This window comes from Panicum virgatum, chromosome 4K (genome assembly GCF_016808335.1).
Source record: "Panicum virgatum strain AP13 chromosome 4K, P.virgatum_v5, whole genome shotgun sequence".
NCBI classification, from domain to species: Eukaryota; Viridiplantae; Streptophyta; class Magnoliopsida; order Poales; family Poaceae; genus Panicum; species Panicum virgatum.
In genome coordinates, this window is record NC_053139.1 from 16,021,208 (window position 1) to 16,040,968 (window position 19,761).

Sequence of the window (19,761 nt, forward strand, 5' to 3'; positions counted from 1 at the left end):
TCTCTTCTCGTATGGCACAAAGTTTCTCTTCCTGTTCGGCTTTGCTCTTTCGGTGAGTCTTGTAAGAGGAATCTCCGGCCCAAGCAACTTTCCATGGGACCACGCCGATGCCACGGGCTCGTCCAGGGTGTTCCGGATTCATTAATGTCCTTGTCAGCTCATCATTCTCCCTTTGAGGCTGGAATCGCGGGACACTTCTTGCATATGCTCGGGCACGACCAAACTTCCATCCAACTGGTTTAGTGTCACGTCATTAGCAAATAACCACCACTTGGATCTATCCGGCCAATCCCAAGTCGTCGGCCTGATGCCTCTATCCATAAGGTCCTGCTCCATCTTCTGCCATTTTTTAACTGACTTCTTGTACCCGGCAGCCCCAAGGTGGTGGCTGTACTTCTTATTTGCTGCATTCACCTTGGCCTGTTCGGATTTTTCTTTGGCTTTCTCTGATAGTTTGTATTGTTTGAACTCCTCCCAGTATGGTTTAACCTGAGAAAGATCATCCCAGTTCGGCTCATTATCCTTCTTGATGTAATTGATGTACAACTTCTTCTTGAAAGTTGCAAAGGCAAGAGCCATCTTTTTCAAGGCACATTTCTTCACAAGTTCTTGGTCAACTCCTTCAGGAAGAGTGAACATATCCTTGAGTTCTGCCCATAGCATTTCCTTCTGTTGTGCAGGCACGGCGTGTTGCTATTCTTCGGGTTTGCTCATTTTCCATAGTCTTGTGGTGATCGGAATTCTTGCCCGAACAATAACCCCACATTGGTTGACAAATTTTGTGCTAGCAGCCTCTAGAGCACTTGGACAGCCCTCTGCGTCCACTTCTGTGACGACATGTCTTCCCTCCATTTTCTTGGTTGGCCGGCGTCTCCCTTTTGACTGGCTCAACGAAGTCGATGCGGAGGTTGACTAAATTATAGAAAAGTTATGTTAATCGCAAAACTAATCTACCGAAGTCACCATGCATATAGTTTTAAGATTCGTACTGGAACATGCTGCTGTTGATTGGGCGGCGGCGCAAAGTCATCATCTTCTTCATCGGCATCTCCAGACATATTTAGGAACGAATCAGCTATCCGAGCATCTTCTTCAGCGATTGGCTGGGTGGTGTTGGCCGTCGTATCTTTGTTTATTGCGTCCAACATGTATTGGTTGGCGACCTCATCATCATCGAAGTGGTCCATCCTTAACTGAAACTGTAAAAATGTGTTAGAGTATGTGTCCATCCTTAAATGAAGTAGGAGAATTCAATTCTTTGAATGAATATGCGTGTTTGAGAGAGAGTGTGTGTGTGTATGTTAGAGGGACAGAGAAAGAGAGAGAGAGTTAGTGAGTGTGTGTGAGTCAGTGTGTGTGGGTGTGTGTGTCTGTGTGTTTGTGTGTTAGTGGGATATAGAAAGAGAGAGAGAGTTAGTGTGTGTGTGTGAGTCAGTGTGTGAGTGAGTGTGTGTGTGTCAAGGGTCGAGGGTCGATACTTTATATAAATGTGTTAGAGTGTGTTAGGGTGTGTTTGTGTGTGTGTTAGAGTGTGTGTGTGTCTGTGTGTGTGTTAGTGAGAGAGTGTGTGTGTGTGTTAGAGTGTATTAGACAGTGTGTGTGTGTCTGTGTGTGTGTTAGTGGGAGTGTGTGTGTGTGTGTCGTGGAATGGGTCGAGGAACCGGGTCGAGGAATGGGGTTGAGGGTTGAGGGTCGAGGTCTAGGGTTGAGGGTCGAGGTCGAGAGTCGAGGGATGGAGTTGAGAGTCGGAATGGGGTTGAGGGTTGAGGGTCGAGGTCTAGGGTCGAGGTCTAGGGTTGAGGGTCGAGGTCGAGAGTCGAGGGACGGGGTTGAGAGTCGGGGTCGAGGGACGGCGAATGCGTGAGTGAGTTAGAGAGCGAATACGAACGGGTTCGAGCTCGAGAATTAATTTAAATCAATCTAAATTATAAATGCAATACATGTAATCAAGAATTGTACATAAAATTATTACTCGTCATCGTTACTCGTCATTACTCGTCATCATTACTCATCATTACTCGTCGACGTCATTACTCATTGTCATCGTCATTACTCGTCGTCGTCATTACATTATACAGTGAAATACATGTCGTCGTCTAACCATTAAATACATGATTAAATAAAATCTTTGAATGACACAATTATACACTACATAAGACATAATAATAGAAATAACTAAATTCTCTCTCTAAATTCTCTTCATTTCCTTCTATATATGAAATAACTAAATTCTAGATAATATCAAATAATGGCAAAAAAAATAATGACTAAATTCTCTCTAACTAAATTCTCTCCATTTTCTTCTCTAACTAAATTCTCTAACTAATGTATATAAATAAATTAACATGCGATACAAGTACATCTAAATTACACATGTAAAGAAAAAGTAATAAATTACACATCTAAATACTATATACATATATAATACAAACTAATTATATAGAAATTATTTAAATTCTATCTAATTATACATTATATAGTATATACATATACATATAAAAACTAATTATACTAATTATACATGAAACTAATATAGATAAATTATATACTATCTAGTTATCACTAAACAATTAAATTTTAAACTAAATAAAACTATACTATCTAGTTATCACTAAAACAATTAAATTTTAAACTAAATAAAACTAAACTATCTAGTAATCACTAAAACAAATAATTTTAAACTAAATAAAACTAAACTATCTACTTAACAATAAAACTAATTGTTTTACCTAAATTATACTCAATTCTATACATTCTTTTTTATTATACTAAATTATTCACTACATAATTAAATAGTAGAAATAGAAATAAAAAATAGGAAAATTACACATTATATATAATAATTAATAAAAAAATGAAAATGCAAGAGGCGGCGCTGGCGCCATTGTTGCTTACGTTGATGGGGGGAGCAGCTCGGCGCGGCGCGGTGGAGGAGGCGAGAGGGCGCCGGCGTCGCAGTGGGGTGGCCGGCGTGCTGCGGGATGAAGGGGCGGCGCGGTGGAGGAGGCGAGTCAGCGTGCGGCGTCGAGGAGGGCCGGCGACGGCGATCGAGGACGGCTTGACCACCGGGGAGGTCGAGGAGGTCGACGACGACGAAGAGGTTGGCGTGTGGAGCTCGCCGGAGTCGACGTCCACTACGACCAGGTTGGCGCGGGCTAGTGCGCGCAGAGGAGGGCCACCGTCGCGGGCGGACGCCGCCGGTGGAACGCAAAGAAGAAGCGGCGGCGGCGGCGCACGACAAGGTGGCGGCGGCGGCACGACGATGCGGCGGTAGCGGCACGACGATGGGATGGCGCGCGGCGGCGGTCGACTGGATCGGAGGAGGCGATGAGCAGTGTAGAATTGGGAGGAAGAAGCAGAGGAGACGGATTTATACCCCAGGCCAAAGGTACTGGGTAAAAAACACAACCGGTACCTATGTAATCCTTAGGTACCGGTTGTTGACCCACACGGTACTCTTGGCAAGCCTAAGGTACCGGTTCTTGGCACACCCGGTGTCTTAGGCCCCAACGGGCGGAAAATGAAAATCTCCTATGGTACCCGGTGGACTTCTGGAACCGGTACCTAAGGCCTTTTGAAGTTAACTTTTCTGTCTACTTTGACCGGATTTGAATGGAATTCCTCAGTATCTCAATGGTAACGCGATGTAATTTGGGCTCCGCGGCCACAATTCGACTCCCGCGCGATGCCCCACTTTTTTTTACCCAAATAGGCCCTAAGGCACCGGTTGGATTTTCCAACCGGTACCAATGGTTCTCTTTTCTTTTCGCCTTTCTTTTTCTCTTATAATTGCCTAACAAATTATTTAGGTGCCTAACTAATTATTTTAATTGCATAATAAATCATAATAAATCAAATAATTGCATAATAAATTATTTAAATGCACAATAATTTTAATTACTACATAATAAATCATTTAGGTGCATAACTAATTATTTTAATTGCATAATAAATCAAATAATTGCATAATATATCATTTAAATACACAATAATTCTAATTACTACATGATAAATCATTTAGGTGTATAACTAATTATTTTAATTGCATAATAAATCTTAATAAATCAAATAATTACATAATAAATCATTTAAATACATAATAATTTTACTTACTATATAATAAATCATTTAAGTGCATAACTAATTATTTTAATTGCATAATAAATCAAATAATTGCATAATAAATCATTTAAACATACAATAATTCTAATTACTACATGATAAAATCATTTAGGTGCATAACTAATTATTTTAATTGCATACTAAATCATAATAAATCAAATATATTTGCATAATAAATCTTTTAATTGCCCAATAAATTAATTCATTGCATAAGAAATCTGATAATGTCCACATAAAATATTACAAGATATAATCATTCAACTAAGGAAATATTAACGATGGTTCGCTTTACAATTGCCCCTTCATTATGATCATGACGTGCGTACGGAGCCTCCTCTTCGGCTAAAAGAATACTTGTGTCAACCTCCACTGCGAACGGAGTCATATCTTCAACCTTATTGTATTCTTCTTCATCTGTGACATCGTCGACTCTCACAATTTTCCTTTTTCCTGCCAGAACAATATGGCGCTTTGGCTCATCTCCGGCACCTACAAAACTTGATTTATTCCTGGACTTGTCCTTTCTCGGTTTGCTAGACATGTCCTGCACATAGAAAACTTGAGTGACATCTTTAGCTAGGACGAATGGTTCGTCTCGATAGCCAAGCTCTTTGAGGTCTACCGTTGTCATTCCGTACTCGTTGATATCGACACCTTTTCCTGTGAGTTTAATCCATTGACAACGAAATAGAGGTATCTTCAACGGCCCATAGTCGAGTTCCTAGATCTCTTCAATGTAACCAAAATATGAGTTCGTTTAGCCACTAGAGTCGGTGGCATCTATACGGACACCACTATTTTGATTGGTGCTCTTGTTATCTTGGGCTCTTGTATAAAATGTGTAACCATTAATTTCGTATCCTTGGTACATCCGGATTGAATTTGCCGGACCCCTGGCCAGCCAAGCTAGCTGCTCATGAATTTGATCATTGGCCACGACTTCCTTCTGCAACCAAGTGGCGAATGTATCGTTATGATGTTTTGTAATCCATGTCTGAGACTTCAAAGGGTATATGCTTCACACAATTTGCATGTGCTCCTCCATGTATGGAACCACCAAGGCTGATTGTTGCAGAACTGTGAGATGTGCTTTGCTCAACGTGGCATGATATGTGGCATTTTCTGATTTTCTTCCAAGTGTGCCCTTTCCAATCAGCCGCCCCTCATGACGTGATACTGGAATCCCAATTGGGCAGAGTTCTTCCACATAGTCAACACAAAACTCAATGACCTCATCTGTTACGTAACCCTTCGCAATGCTTCCTTCTGGACGAGCCCGATTACGAACGTATTTCTTTAGGACTGCAAAGTATCGTTCAAAAGTGAACATATTATGAAGGAAAACAGGACCGAGAATACCAATCTCTTTGACCAGGTGAACTAGAAGATGCGTCATAATATTGAAGAATGATGGAGGAAACATCATTTCAAGACTGACTAAACTTTGGACAACATCCTCTTGTAGCCTGCTTAAACTCGATGGATCGATTGCCTTCTGAGAAATTGTGTTGAGAAAGGCGCATAGCTTTATGATTGTTGCTGGAACATTAGCTGGTAGAATACCTCTAAGTGCAACTGGAATCAATTGCGTCATCAACACGTAACAGTCATGGGACTTTACGTGTGCGAATTTCTTCTCTTTCAAGTTTAGTAGCCTTTTATATTCGAAGAGTAGCCTGATGGGATCTTGATACTATTCAAACAGTCGAACATACTTTGCTTCTCTTCCTTACTAAGACCTAGATAATGACGTCCTTTATCCCTTTTTTCTGGATGTAGGGTGGCCCGTTGTTTCATACGTTGAAGAACTTGCCGCGCTTCCAATGTATCCTTTGACTTACCGTAGACACCAAGGAAGCCTAGAAGGTTCACACAAAGATTTTTTGTTAGGTGCATCACATTAATTGCGTGGCGGACGTCTAAGACTTCCCAATAAGGTAACTCCCAAAAAATACTCTTCTTCTTCCACATAGGTGCACGTCCGTCATCACTTTGCACTGATCTGCTGCCGGGTCCTTTTTCGAATACTATTTTTATATCCTTGACCATTTCAAACACCATTTTCCCAAAACGATGCCTAGGTTTGGTATGATGATCTGCCTATCCATCGTAGTGAGCATTCCTGCTCCTTAATGGGTGCTTGATCGGAAGAAATCGACGATGACCCATATACACGATCTTCCTACAGTGCTTGAGGTACGTGTTGTCGGTTTCTTCTAAACAATGGGTGCATGCTCTATAACCCTTATTGGATTGTCCGGAGAGGTTACTTAGTGCTGGCCAATCGTTGGTGGTTACGAAAAGCAATGCACGAAGGTCCAAATGATCCTCTGCGTGTGCATCCCACATACGAACACCCTCCTCTTTCCACAACAATAGAAGATCCTCAATCAGTGGTTTCAGATACACATCTATATCGTTACCGGGTTGCTTCAGGCCGGGGATAAGCATCGGCATCATAATGAATTTCCGCTTCATACACAACCAGGGAGGAAGGTTGTATATACAGAGTGTCACAGGCCAGGTACTATGGTCACTGCTCTACTCACCGAAAGGATTCATGCCATCCGTACTTAAGCCGAACCTTATATTCCTCGCATCATTTGCAAATGTTGGGAATGTTCTGTCCACTTTTCTCCACTGCGACCCATCAGCGGGGTGTCTCAACATATTGTCTTGCTTACGTTCTTATTTGTGCCATCGCATCAATTTAGCATTCATTTTGTTCATGAACAAATGTTTCAGACGTGGTATTACAGGGAAATACCACATCACCTTGGCAGGCACCCTCTTCTTGACATGCATCCCCTCAACGTCGCCTGGATCATCTCGAGGGATCTTATACCGGCATGCGTTGCATACAGGGCATGAATCCAAATTTTCATACTCACCTTGATATAGGATGTAGTCATTAGGACAAGCATGTATCTTCTGTGCCTCTAATCCTAAAGGACAAACAACTTTTTTTTGACTCGTATGTTGTCGCCGGCAAGGTGTTACCCTCAGGGAGTAAGTTTTTTATAAGTTTCAGCAACTCCTCGAATCCCTTGTCAAACAAACTATTTGATGCCTTCCATTGCAACAATTCCAATGTGGTACCCAACTTCTTTTGGTTTTGTTTGCAATCAGGGTATAACAATGTTCTGTAGTCCTCCAACATACGCTTCAGATCTTTCGATTCCTTTTATGTTTCGCAACCTTCCTCAGCTTCGCGCAGCATCTGACCAAGATCATCTTCTACAACGTATCCTTCAGTATCTTCTTCAGGCTCACCCATTGCAGTGTCATTGAAAAAGGTATTATAATTGGCTGCAAAGTCAGGAATTCTCTTCTTGTACATTATTATCCAGCATAATTCCTCTTTCGCTATGCTTGGTCCAAACATAATAGTTCGGCATGAAACCACTATTGAACAAGTGACTGTGGATGGTTCTTGATGATGAGTAATTCTTCTCATTCTTACAGAATTTGCATGGGCAACGAACGAAACCACCAAACTTGTGTTTCTCAGCCGCTTCAATGAATTCATGCACGCCATCAATGAACCCCTTTGAACGCCGGTCGGACATGTACATCCATTGCCGACTCATCTGGGTCCACAATACATTTATATACATCATTGTAGTGTACAAATAGTTCATTCATACTACAAATTTATAACTAACATTGAATACGCTATTAATAAAACTTAACTACAAAATTATAACGATGCATATGGCCTTCTGACTGCATGATTGTGTAAAAACTTTGTTTGTCTATATGGAAAAACTTTGTTTGTCTATATGGAACTTTATATTTTTGTACAAGAAAGGATGCATGTGGCCTTCTGGCTAGCTGAGCTGCGGGTCTCGAATTGGCGCAGCATGCATCTCGAATGTTGAATCTTGTAAAGTTTTGGAATTTTGAAGAGAACTAAATAAAGCACTCTTGCATATGTAATTGATAATATTTCCATACAAAATTTGAATTCAAATATATAATTGATAATGCATATAACTGTAATAAATAGATACTATTCACTTATCAAATAAATTGAGAAAACATATAAATACAATAATTTGATAGTATTCACATATCAAATAAATTGATAACGCATATAACTACAATAAAATGCTACAATTAAAAATAATTATCACATGTATAAACTAAATTAAGTGATAACTGCTTCTAAAAACCAATTGCTAAGTTATGGAGAAAAATAACTAATTTTTTTTTAAAAAAATAACAAAAATTCGCCTCCCCTCCCCTCACTCAGCTGTCATGAACAGTGAGTTCACGGCAGCTTGGAGGGGGGAGGGGTTGGGGTATTTATAGGCGTGGCTTAAAGGCACCGGTTGGTGCTCAACAACCGGTGCCAAACAATAGGCATAGGCACCGGTTGAAGTTACCAACCGGTGCTTTTGTTGTGGGCACATGGCGGCACCGGGTCATGGCAAAACCCGGTGCCATTGTCCGCCCTTTAGGCACCGGTTGGTGGCACCAACCGGTGTTTATACTGGGGTTTTGGTACCGGGTAATACTTTAACCCGATACCAAACCCCTTACCTTTGAACGCCGCTGGCCAAAGGTACCAGCTGCTTTTGCAACCGGTACTCAGTACCGGTTGCAAAAGCAGCTGGTACCTTTGGCCAGAATCTTTGGCCCGTTTTCTAGTAGTGTTCTTACGTAGGTGTAGTTCATTCAATGTGTGGAGTGGGCGTTCGCTGGGCCTGGTGTGCACGCTCAATCATTGTAATTTGTTTGAAAAGTTAGCCGTTTGCAATGTACTAAGCGGCTTCCTACTTTTTCTTGTACAGTGTCAACTAAGGTACAAAGAAAAGAAAAATTGTAGAAATAAGACATACAGATGGATGAAGTACTTGCTCGTTTCTTATTACTATGCTTGCACATACGTGTATTCTCTGCATATGGTTTGTCCACCTCATCGTAATTATCCATTTAATCTCAAACATTAGAAGGCGTATAAGTTAAAAAAAATCTTGCGAAATGTTATATAAAAACACGGCATGCACTAAGCCTTGGCGACGCATCTCGGCAGGACTCTGTACCTTGTCGACAAAGCATAGAAAACGCCGCCTCAACAGCTCAAGGCGGCAGCTGCCGGCGACGTGGCCTCGACCGCTCCGCGCGCTGGGCCTCCATGTATCTGCTGAGACCTTTCCAGGCAATCCATCACGCGAAGAAGCGCATCAGAAATCCCTTGACATATATAGCTGGAACGCCAGTCGAAGCAAATCCGGCACAAACTCGCCTTATGTTTCAAATGGCATCGACGCGCAGGTTCCTGGTGGCACTCTTTGTAACTGTCGCGTTTGTTTCCCTAGAGGGTGCTCCAGCATTGTCGGCGGCGGGGACAGCCGGAAGGTCGTCGCCGGTTCGTCTGCGGCGGCGGCAGGTGCAAAGCCTCCTCAGGCAGCTCAATAAGGCTCCTCTCACAACCATAGAGGTACTCCTGGCCCTGCTCTCAGTCTTAGTGAATTATCTTTAGCCTTAGTTTTTACATTTTTACTCTCCTGTTGGTTGTACGATGCCGGCCGTGTGCTTCTCTGAATCTCTGGTGTCGTAGTTCAGCGCTGCTTCAAGATTTGCAGCACACGTGGCTGCCAAAAACTTGGGTCACGACGTGCTCTTGTTCGTCGTGGTCTTTCACAAGAGCTCTTTTACGTTGCCTTATACTAGGGTAAAAAAGGACTAGTATGAAAGGATCGATGGTTCAGATTAATTGTATACCAGTGAAAACTTGACTTATGATATATGTGGTATAGGTAGATAGTATAGCCTAATATAGGGTATCATTGGAAAAAAAAACCATAATGGCACACCTGTAAATATATCTACTACCAATATGTTAGCTTTCAAGAAGTAATTAAAGTCGAAAGAATAGCCCTTATGTTAGTTTTTGCTTTGTAGGTTAATGGTAAGAAACCTACACATGAAATATATTTCTTTGGGTTTCTAGGCAATTAAAATTTTTAGACAGGTTTGTCTTTTAGGGCAACGGTGACAATTGATTTGTGCTGGTGGTAAGGCACCGCCAGCAAAAATAGTGCTTGCTCAAAAGGGTGTTGTCTCATGGCCCCTTACATGACATCATTGCTTATATTAATGAAGAGTTTTATTCCTTCATAACTAGTATCTTCATGAAGTATTTTTTTTGTGAATTTTGAACATATCAGTACAAAGTCACACTTCTACACATGAATTTTTTGGTTTCATCATATACCAACTTAATTGTTTTGTATATTAAATTTGCATCACATAATACTACAATTAGAAGAGATACTTTTATCTCACCTATAAATTAAACCATCATCTCACTATGTTCTTACTATCATTAAAGTTGATACTACTTAATAACCAGCTCATATAGCATCATATTAATTTTAAAGTAAAAGTTACGTAACTTATTCATATGGTATCATTTCATAATGTTCTTACTATAGTAAGTGTTACACTAAACTTAATGACGTCATATATCATCATTTTGTTACATCCTTAGTCCTATTGGAGTTAGATCCTACTTTGCATGCTTTAAATGTTTATATTTCATCTTCTTCAATGTAGGATCTCATTAGTGATAGACTTCAATGACCGGGGGTTACGTGCTCCTAGCAATTAACACCATCTTCACATCATCTTGTGCTTCTCTTCTGAACAGCGGTTAGCAAGGATGAGTACACTTATGGTTGGTACTTAGCAAGGCCACAACAAATAACCAGAGAGCGATTTAATATCAACTTCAAGTAAATTAATCATGTGAGGGTCCAGGCCGCTCATGACCACGAGCACGGCTATTGCAATAGATTTTAACTTTGCAGATGTTGTACAGCTTTACCCACAATTCGTGTTTCTCATGTCGTCCGGGTTAATTACTCCCTTCAACACTTCCAAGGTGTGGGACTAGAGAAAACACTACGAAGTCTTTCCAAATAATCCCTCTATATATGTGTTGGTCCCTACCATGCAGGTCCTCTGAAGGCAGACCTTCTTTCCCCATGTCTCATCACAAACCAACATCCGCCCAACAAACGACCCAAACACAACATAGAGCTCATCTAATTACTTAACTAAGACCACAACCACATAGTATTGCGGTATGGGAAATCCTAGGTGGTCGCTCCATGTTCAAATTAAAATCGTCATAATATTACTAACAAGCATAGGTTGGAGGATGGTTAGGGACACATGCCTTTCCGCAATAGGAATACCACTGCTTAGAGTTCGACTCTTGTTCTTGATATCACTTGATCTTCAAAGCACTGGAACAATGTTCCTTCTACTCATAGCAATCATCAAGCACAAGCATGCACAAACAAGCAAACAAACAAATACAACTACGAACAATAAATCAAACCAAAGAAAGACTAGAAAAGAGCACACTAAAGAACAGGGCTCCAAGAACAACTAGAATCTATGGTTATGTGGCTCAAGAAATGCTCATAAACGAAGCTACGGTTGGAAATATACAACTATCGTAACATTTTCATATATGTGAGCACAAAAGACTATATGCTTGGTTCGTTTTATTTCAATAAAACAATATAAAGGATATTCAATAAAAATACACTTACGTAGGATTAATACAAATTCGATTTTATTTTACAGAGCCGAGGTAAAGCTTAGTCAAGTTTTATTCATAATTGTTTATGTATGAATTACACCAATTAAACATTTAATAGAAATAAAGTATATGAGGGCATCTAATCAAACAATTGTATGGTTCAAACTCAACTATTCATATTATTATTGAAAAGGCATTAACTTTCGGCATTAGTCATATTAACCAGTGATTATGAAAACCAATGGTTAGCTCTAAACAGATTTTAATTAGAAAAGCTACTTTAATAATCAATTTAATATTTTTAATTATAAAGAACGAGGTTTAAACCTAAATATATTTCTTTCAAGAAAACTAGTTTAGATAAGTATTAATCAAATTAACATTAATTATGATAAACTGATGTATAAGTCTAATTAACTTTTACTTAAAAATGATGGTTCAAATAGGCATTAATCAAATTAGTATAATATTTAATTACGAAGACATGGCATGAAGTACACAGCAATATTAACACATAGTTTAATTTGATATGAATCTAGCACAATTTGAACGGATTAAGTCGGAGCTAGAATGAATAAATGCCTGAGGTTTAAAGGACATAGGGACCTATTTCAAATTAATCGTAGACTCTAGGGTTTGGCTTGAAAGAAACACAAGATACTATAAATAGTCTTGCAAAAAGGTCGAAGGACAGGGTTAGGTGTACAAAAAGGGCTCGGCTAGGACTAGGTTGCAGACATCTAAAGTTTCTTGGGGTTATTCGTAAATTAAAAGAATCAAGACATAGGGAAACTATTAAACAAAATACATGGTTCCTTAAGCGCCGAATTGAAAAAAGCTCAAGAGGCACTCACCAACAGCGAATGGCGTCGGTAGGACACTGATGGTGGAGACGGTGGTCAGCTTTAGCTCTTCATGGTGCCGGCGCTCCAGGGGTAGGACGATGCCCGGCGCTAGGTGAAATGGATGCACTCAGGGATTCCCAAACTTTAGGCCTCCTTGTAAACGAGTCTATTGTGCATCTTTTCCAGGAGGGAGGTGCTTCACATATATGGGGAGAAGAACCCAAATCTCTCCATCCATTAGCAATACGGGACTAATAGATGGTTTTGCCCCTTCAAATGCTTGGGCATTTCAGATATCTTCACTACCACTAATGGGCTTGTGAAACATTGGCATAATTTAGGAGGTGAGATTGATTTGAGATAAGATGTGGGTTGAACATGGGTCAAGGCTAGCCCAAAAGGTTCTAGGCTTTTTATTCGGAATAATTAATTTCCTAGTAAATAAATAATTCTAGAAAAGTCTATAATTTATATTTAAACCATGAAAAATATCCCAAAAATTCTAAAAAAACATGAGAAAAAATCTCAGAAATAGAGTTGGGCACGAGGAATCCAAATACAATATTTGGAGCTCGTGGAAAGATTTTTTGAAGCTTCCAAAAATTGGATTTAACTCTAGGTAAATAGGAATAAAATTCCAAAAAACTATGGAAAATTCCCAAAAGAACCTAAGCGACATCTAAGTGCACTTGGAACACTAAACACTCAAAACACGCCACAACAAGAACACAACCAACGCGCTTTAAGCCTATGTTGCTTTATTTAACTTAGAAAAATAAATTTTCCTATACTAAATTCCCTCATATATAAAATAAATTATAAATCTTGGAAATTTTTAAGAATTCAAAAAATCATTTGATTATTTAGTATAATCTATTCACATCTCAAAATTTGAAATTTTGGGGTGTGATAGCCATAAACCCGCAATGGACCGTGGCCCTTTATATTTAAAGGGTAGGGGGTCTTGCCTGCAAGGAAGTCTCTTTACAAGTCGTAACCAACAAAAAAACTCCATGATCCTAGATGGATTTGATTTAAACTAGTCAGATCGCTTTGGTAAACTGGTCTGACCGGTTCGCGTTACCAAATTGGCTATAGAACCCAAAACCAGTACTACCGCTTACGGCAATCGGTCAGACCAGTTTGCCTAGCCAGAACAGCGTCATGCCAATTTTGACGGTCAATAACAAGGAGAACAAATAAGCAAGTTCTTTTGTTTGGTGAAATTTTTAGGTCCCCAAATCCTTGGGTTGCTTTCTTTCTCTGGTGGCAAACTGGAATCTTTGTCAACCATTATATTTTTTGCTTCAACTGTTCAAAGTACTAACTATTGTTTCTTTTAGTCCCACTTCTTGTCATATTAACATTATGCATGTATGTTGTTTCATGCATGAATATGTTTGGATAGTGTCAATACTGCATCTAGTGGACCTGGGATATGCACACTTATCCATTTTTTTCCTATCGTCCAAGCTTAACTCCGAAACCAAAATGTTTTATATGTAATGAATTTAATTTAATTTTTTGCTACTGAATATTTTGGCATGCATGACCCCGTGATTCATTCTTGTCCTAATTTATGCATCGTATTATTGTCTAGTCTTCTCTTTCTCTATCTTCTTGCAACACTGAATTTGAGAAAATTAAAAGAGCCCAGATGGAGATATTATCGACTGTGTGCACGTCTCCAAACAGCCTGCATTTGATCATCCTTTGCTCAAGAACCATACAATCCAGGTTCCTCTCTCTTCGCAACCATTGCTCTATTCATTTTACTGCTGGGTGCAGACTAGCTTTAGTGCCACCCATGACCAGACAAGTACTCCCTCCATTCCAAATTATAGGTCGTTTTGGCTTTTCTAGGTGTGCATACAAACATCTATGCACCTAGAAAAGCCAAAACGACTTATAATTTGAAATGGAGGGAGTACATGTATCATGATCTCAACACTCAAAAGGTGCTCCATCGTCGCCTTTCAGATGCGGCCTTCTTACCACCCAGGAGATCTGTATGACAGCTCCAGCATTACACCACATCCAATCACCCAAACATGGCAACAGAGTGGCAAGTGTCCTGACAACACCATACCAATCCGAAGGACAAAGGAGGGGGATTTCATGAGCGCCAGTTCCATCAGGAGGCACGGCAAGAAGAGGCCACTGAGTATCCCAAGCCTCAATTCTCTCAATGACCCTGGAACTCCTAATGTATTGAGAGGCCACCAGGTTTAAAACGCCATTAAAGAATCACCTTCATATTAATGAGCAATCTACCTCTATGATTGTTACAACTATTTCTATTGCTCATTTAGTTTTGTTTGCTCCTGTGGACCAGCATGCTGTAGCATCAACCACCACGGAAGATAAGTACTATGGAACCAGTGCCACCATTAATCTGTGGCAACCAAGGATTGAGGGGGTCAATGACTTCAGCCTGTCCCAGCTCTGGATAATTGCGGGATCCTATAAGAGCAATGATCTCAATACCGTTGAAGCTGGATGGCAGGTCAGACCTCAAAGGGAAAACTTGCACTATATGTCTCCTTGCAGCTTCCATGATATGTGCTGAAAGAGTAAAAGCATGAGTAGAAGCTAGATGAAGATTTAGATGCTACTTTAGACTATTCTTAGTAATGGCAGGTAGCTAATTTATATTTAAAATTTAGCGGCTTATTTTATATTGCTCCCATAATGGCACTGATTGGTAATCAAAATGAATGTGTAGAGAAAATTTAGAAGCAAATTAGTTAGATTGTCTACTGCTGCAAACAACAATCAGTCTACAAAATGTTTTTCTTCTTCTTAAAATTCAAATGATTGTCTTTAGTTTATTACTTTTCACCCCGTACTTGCTTCTTTTTGTTGAACATGAAGCTCTCAACTGTCCACCTTTGCTTCGCATTCCACTTTTAATCATGGCGGATTTTGTGAAATGCGCATAGCCATGAAGAATGTAATTTGACTTATTATCGTGAGGATTAATATGCAGGCTCCAAAAGCAATATTTAATTACTGGTTATGCATTGTAAGATTCTAAAATGTTGTTGTTCAGGAAGGTCAAAGCTCCGGGCTCTGAGTAAGCTAGTTAGACTGCACTTCTTGTGGGTACAAAAGCAAGGGTAGTGAGCACATCAAGGGCCTCAACTGTACAAGCAAGCCATGTACACAGTTCCTTGAGATGTCAGGACTCAGTTGTAATAAGAAGTAGACGATGAGAGGACAAAATCACTACGCTGGGCAAAGGATGGAGAAGAGAGATTCCCTGTTTATTATTTCAAATATTGGTGCATTTGCCGGCAAGGGCATCATACTTGCTCTAGAGAATCTAAATGGGAAAAAGGCATAAACAAGCTATCTACAAGATATAGATTGTCCTGCCTGTTGCTGTTGCTTCTCCAAAGAACCACCACAAAATCTCTCATATCCTATCCCTTCCAATAGTTATTAAAAAATACTAGGAGGTCGAGATTATAGAGATCTAGCATCACACTATTTTACGTGCCTTAAGTGTTGTAATGTTGCAGATAAGTTGCGCAATGCCTTTTCCTTGTGGCTAATGGTTTTGAGCTCCCTATAAAATTGCAGGTTTCCCAGGAGATTTATGGGGATACCAATACTAGATTCTTCATCTACTGGACAGTAAGATGAACATCACATTCCTTTTCAGCTTGATTATATTAAGTTGGGGCGGCATAAAAGTACTAATTTTCTGTCGGCATGGAATATTGTAGCGTGATGCGTATGAAACAACAGGATGTTATAACCTATTGTGCTCAGGATTCATCCAGATAAATAATCAGATCACTATTGGTGGTAGCATCTCTCCTGTCTCCATCTATGGTGGCTCCCAGTATGACATCAAGATTTTTGTTTGGAAGGTAAAACACAAAATGCTTTCACACGCTGAGCATACAAAATCTAATTCAGGAATGGGCACAGAGAATATGTGCCATCTACTTCTTTTTCTACCGTCTCAAGGTGCCTTCGGACCTAAGTCGAGGCTATAACTATTCACTACTACATATGGTTTTTTCCAGCGCCCCTATCACTGCCGGTTTAGTCCGAACCGGCGCTGAAAAGTTTTCACTGCAGGTTCCAGAGCTGGCAGGCACTGTCGCCCACCATGGCCATTGGAATTGGTGGTGAAAACCCTTATTACTGCCGGTTTGTAACATGAACCGCTGGTGAAAGTCACCACTTTCACTGCCGGTTTATTTGTAACACAAACCGCTGGTGAAAATGATTTTCACCACCAGTTTGTAACACGAACTGCTGGTGAAAGTTGAGACCACTTTTTTAGGTAACACGAACCACATAATGCATCCGAAAATTATAAAAATTGGCATGGAGTCCCTTTTATAGGTGTGTAACCTTCTCATAAAAAATTCAACACCTTTTAAGAATATTAGACTATACATTGTTCATAAACACATACATCTCTCAATCTTCCATACATTTCATGGCAAACTTTCAAGTTTACACACACCAAAACATTATTTTTACTTATATTATATGCAAATATTTTTTACATGTGTTATACTGCATATAATTTACAATGGAGGAGTTTCAACTTTTTTTTCAAAATGATCGACTATTTATTATGGATTAAATGAATTTTTAGTGCTTATAAATTAATTTCCCATACACCCATTTTTTGTTTTCATATTATTTTTCTGATTTTTTCTTTGATCTGGGCGCATGTAAGGGACAACCACAAAAAAATTTATCCTAATTGGACTTTAGGTGTGGCTATAGAATTTTATAAAGATTCGGAGAGGTTAATACAACAGGATAGCATCCCTTACACAATCGCAAGTGATGCTGTGGTGCAGTGGTTAGGGTTGGCTCGCACCAACCAAGAGGTCACAGGTTCGAATCTCAGACCTTTGCAACCAGTGCAAAAAAATTGTCCCTTTGGAGATTGGAGAAGGGGTTGGGCTGGTCTTTGGGGTGTTCATCCCATTTAATATATAATTTTTTTTCTTGTCGGCCTCATTGCCGCTGCTATTTCACCGGCGCCCCCAAAACTGACGGTGATGGGGCCTTACGAACCGGCGGTGATGAGGATTCTGTAGTAGTGATTGCTTTGGCATGTTTTGGACCCATTCATGGAGTCACGTCTGAAGCCATGCACTTACAAGATTGATCTGCAAATCAACGCTGTCATATTAGACTTTTGAACAAAGCCTCAAAAGAATCTTGTGCTTTTGCTACGAAATAATGCAAATCTGGCTCAGTTGCTAGGCAATATCTTGCATTCATATGGTAGCATTGCCATGTGCAGTTATCTACTTATGCCCCTTGATGTCCCCTATATACTTCAGAACCTTGCCCAAAAAACAAGTTTTCGTTTCCATTTCCGTGAAAGGGAAGTTCCTTCCCATACTGCAGTACAGATAAGTAATAAAACAAACTCACTTCTGCCTATGAATGATTTAAGCACTAAAGGGATCTACAGTTATATTGCCTGATCATATACTCCCTCCGTTCCAAAATATAAGTCAATCCAAGACTCTTGGAGAGTCAAACCATTTTAAGTTTAACCAAAATTATAGACATGATTACAAAGATTCATGGCACCGAATAGATTTACTATGAAAATATATATAATATAGAATCTAATGGTACTTATTTGGTATCATAAATGTTGGTACTTTATTGTATAAAGTTGGTCAAACTTGAGATGTCTTGACTTTCGAAGAGTCTTGAAATGACTTATATTTTGAAACGGAGGGAGTAATTTCCAGTTCGCTGAGAATTCTCTTGTAAACTTCATCTCGCAGGATCAAAAGGATGGCAATTGGTGGTTGCAAGTTGGAAGCTATGTTTTAGGCTACTGGCCATCATCCCTCTTCTCCTACCTGGCAGATAGTGCCTCCTCTATCATGTGGGGTGGCGAGGTGTACACGCCTGGCTCTAACCAAACTTACACACAGATGGGCAGTGGACACTTCCCTGAAGAAGGGTTTCGCAAGGCCAGCTACATCAAGAACCTGCAAGTGATAGATTCGTCCAACAATATCAAGTCGCCAAATGTTGTGGACTTCACACCTGAGCGTCCCAACTGCTATAATTTGACGATCGGTAACAATAGCGACTGGGGTACTTACATCTATTACGGGGGTGCGTGTGAGAGTGTTCCGGCAGCAGGAGGTGAGCTGCTGCTCCCTGCAGCATACTGGTTTTGGGCTACGGCCTTAGTCTGCTGCATCTTGCAATACCACACTTGAGAGCAGTAAGTGAAGCCGGCAAGGGCAATGTGCGCCATCATGCGAAGGGACGACTTTGTGGGTAATTCACTACTGGAAAACGTGCGTTTGCTGTGCACATTGTTTATCGTGAGTCTACCAAAAAGCACACGGCAAAAACACGGCACACGGCAAACACAACATTTGCTGTGTGCCAAAGTAAAAAAACACATGGCAAAAAAGAAGACACATGGCAAATACACCCAGTTTGCCGTGTGCCAAGGTAAACACACGGCAAACATCCAAGTTTGCTGTGTGCCTAACACCTGGCACACGGCAAAATTTTTCAAAAAATTTGATTCAGTCCTCCTAACTTTTTCTACTATCTACATACTATATGTGGTATTATATGTTAAGTTTTGGCATTTTTCTTGGTCTTTCTGCTATATTTAATCATTTTATTTCGGTAAACAGAATTCTTGCGGATAAATCAAATTTGAATTGCAAGTGTGTTGAATAATTGAATATAATGAGTCCAAAATTGATATTTACGTTATTGAGTTCAATGTTAGGCCATATCCATGAAATGGAATGAAATTTCGAACATCTTGCTCACGAACATTGACCACAAACGTTTGGCCGGATCGTTTTAAAATTCTATAAAAAGTAAACGGAGTCTGAAAATTATAAGATTTGTCGTGGTACCATGATTTCATACACGGAGGCTAAGGAAAAAAATTGAGAAGGTTTCGGATAAGTTATCACGTACGCTCCTCAGAAATCAAAGAAACTCCGTAAAAGATTCAAGGAGTTGAGAAGTAGTCGTTTAGATAAATTAAAGTGACAGTCGAATTGGCATATGACTTCAAAATATTTTGTACATGCAAAGCACAACTTAGATTATTTCTTAGAAAAATTTGATTATTTTCTAATACTTTTTTAAATTCATATTTTTTTGCTATTAAACAATATCATATTATTTTGCTATTAAATTCATATCTCGTGTGAATTTTGAAAGGTATTTAAAGCACATTATTCAATCAAA

The 19,761-nt window shown here is 39.7% G+C and overlaps 1 protein-coding gene across 1 annotated transcript; it reads left to right on the forward strand.

The window, feature by feature from the left end:
- Nucleotides 1-2,899: 2,899 nt before the first annotated feature.
- LOC120701962 lies at nt 2,900-18,758 on the forward strand. Its single transcript, XM_039985751.1, has 8 exons — nt 2,900-3,144; nt 9,403-9,568; nt 14,179-14,265; nt 14,509-14,754; nt 14,864-15,034; nt 16,114-16,167; nt 16,260-16,406; nt 18,312-18,758. The coding sequence occupies exons 1-8, from the start codon at nt 2,900-2,902 to the stop codon at nt 18,756-18,758; spliced, it is 1,563 nt and encodes a 520-aa protein (XP_039841685.1).
- Nucleotides 18,759-19,761: the final 1,003 nt, after the last annotated feature.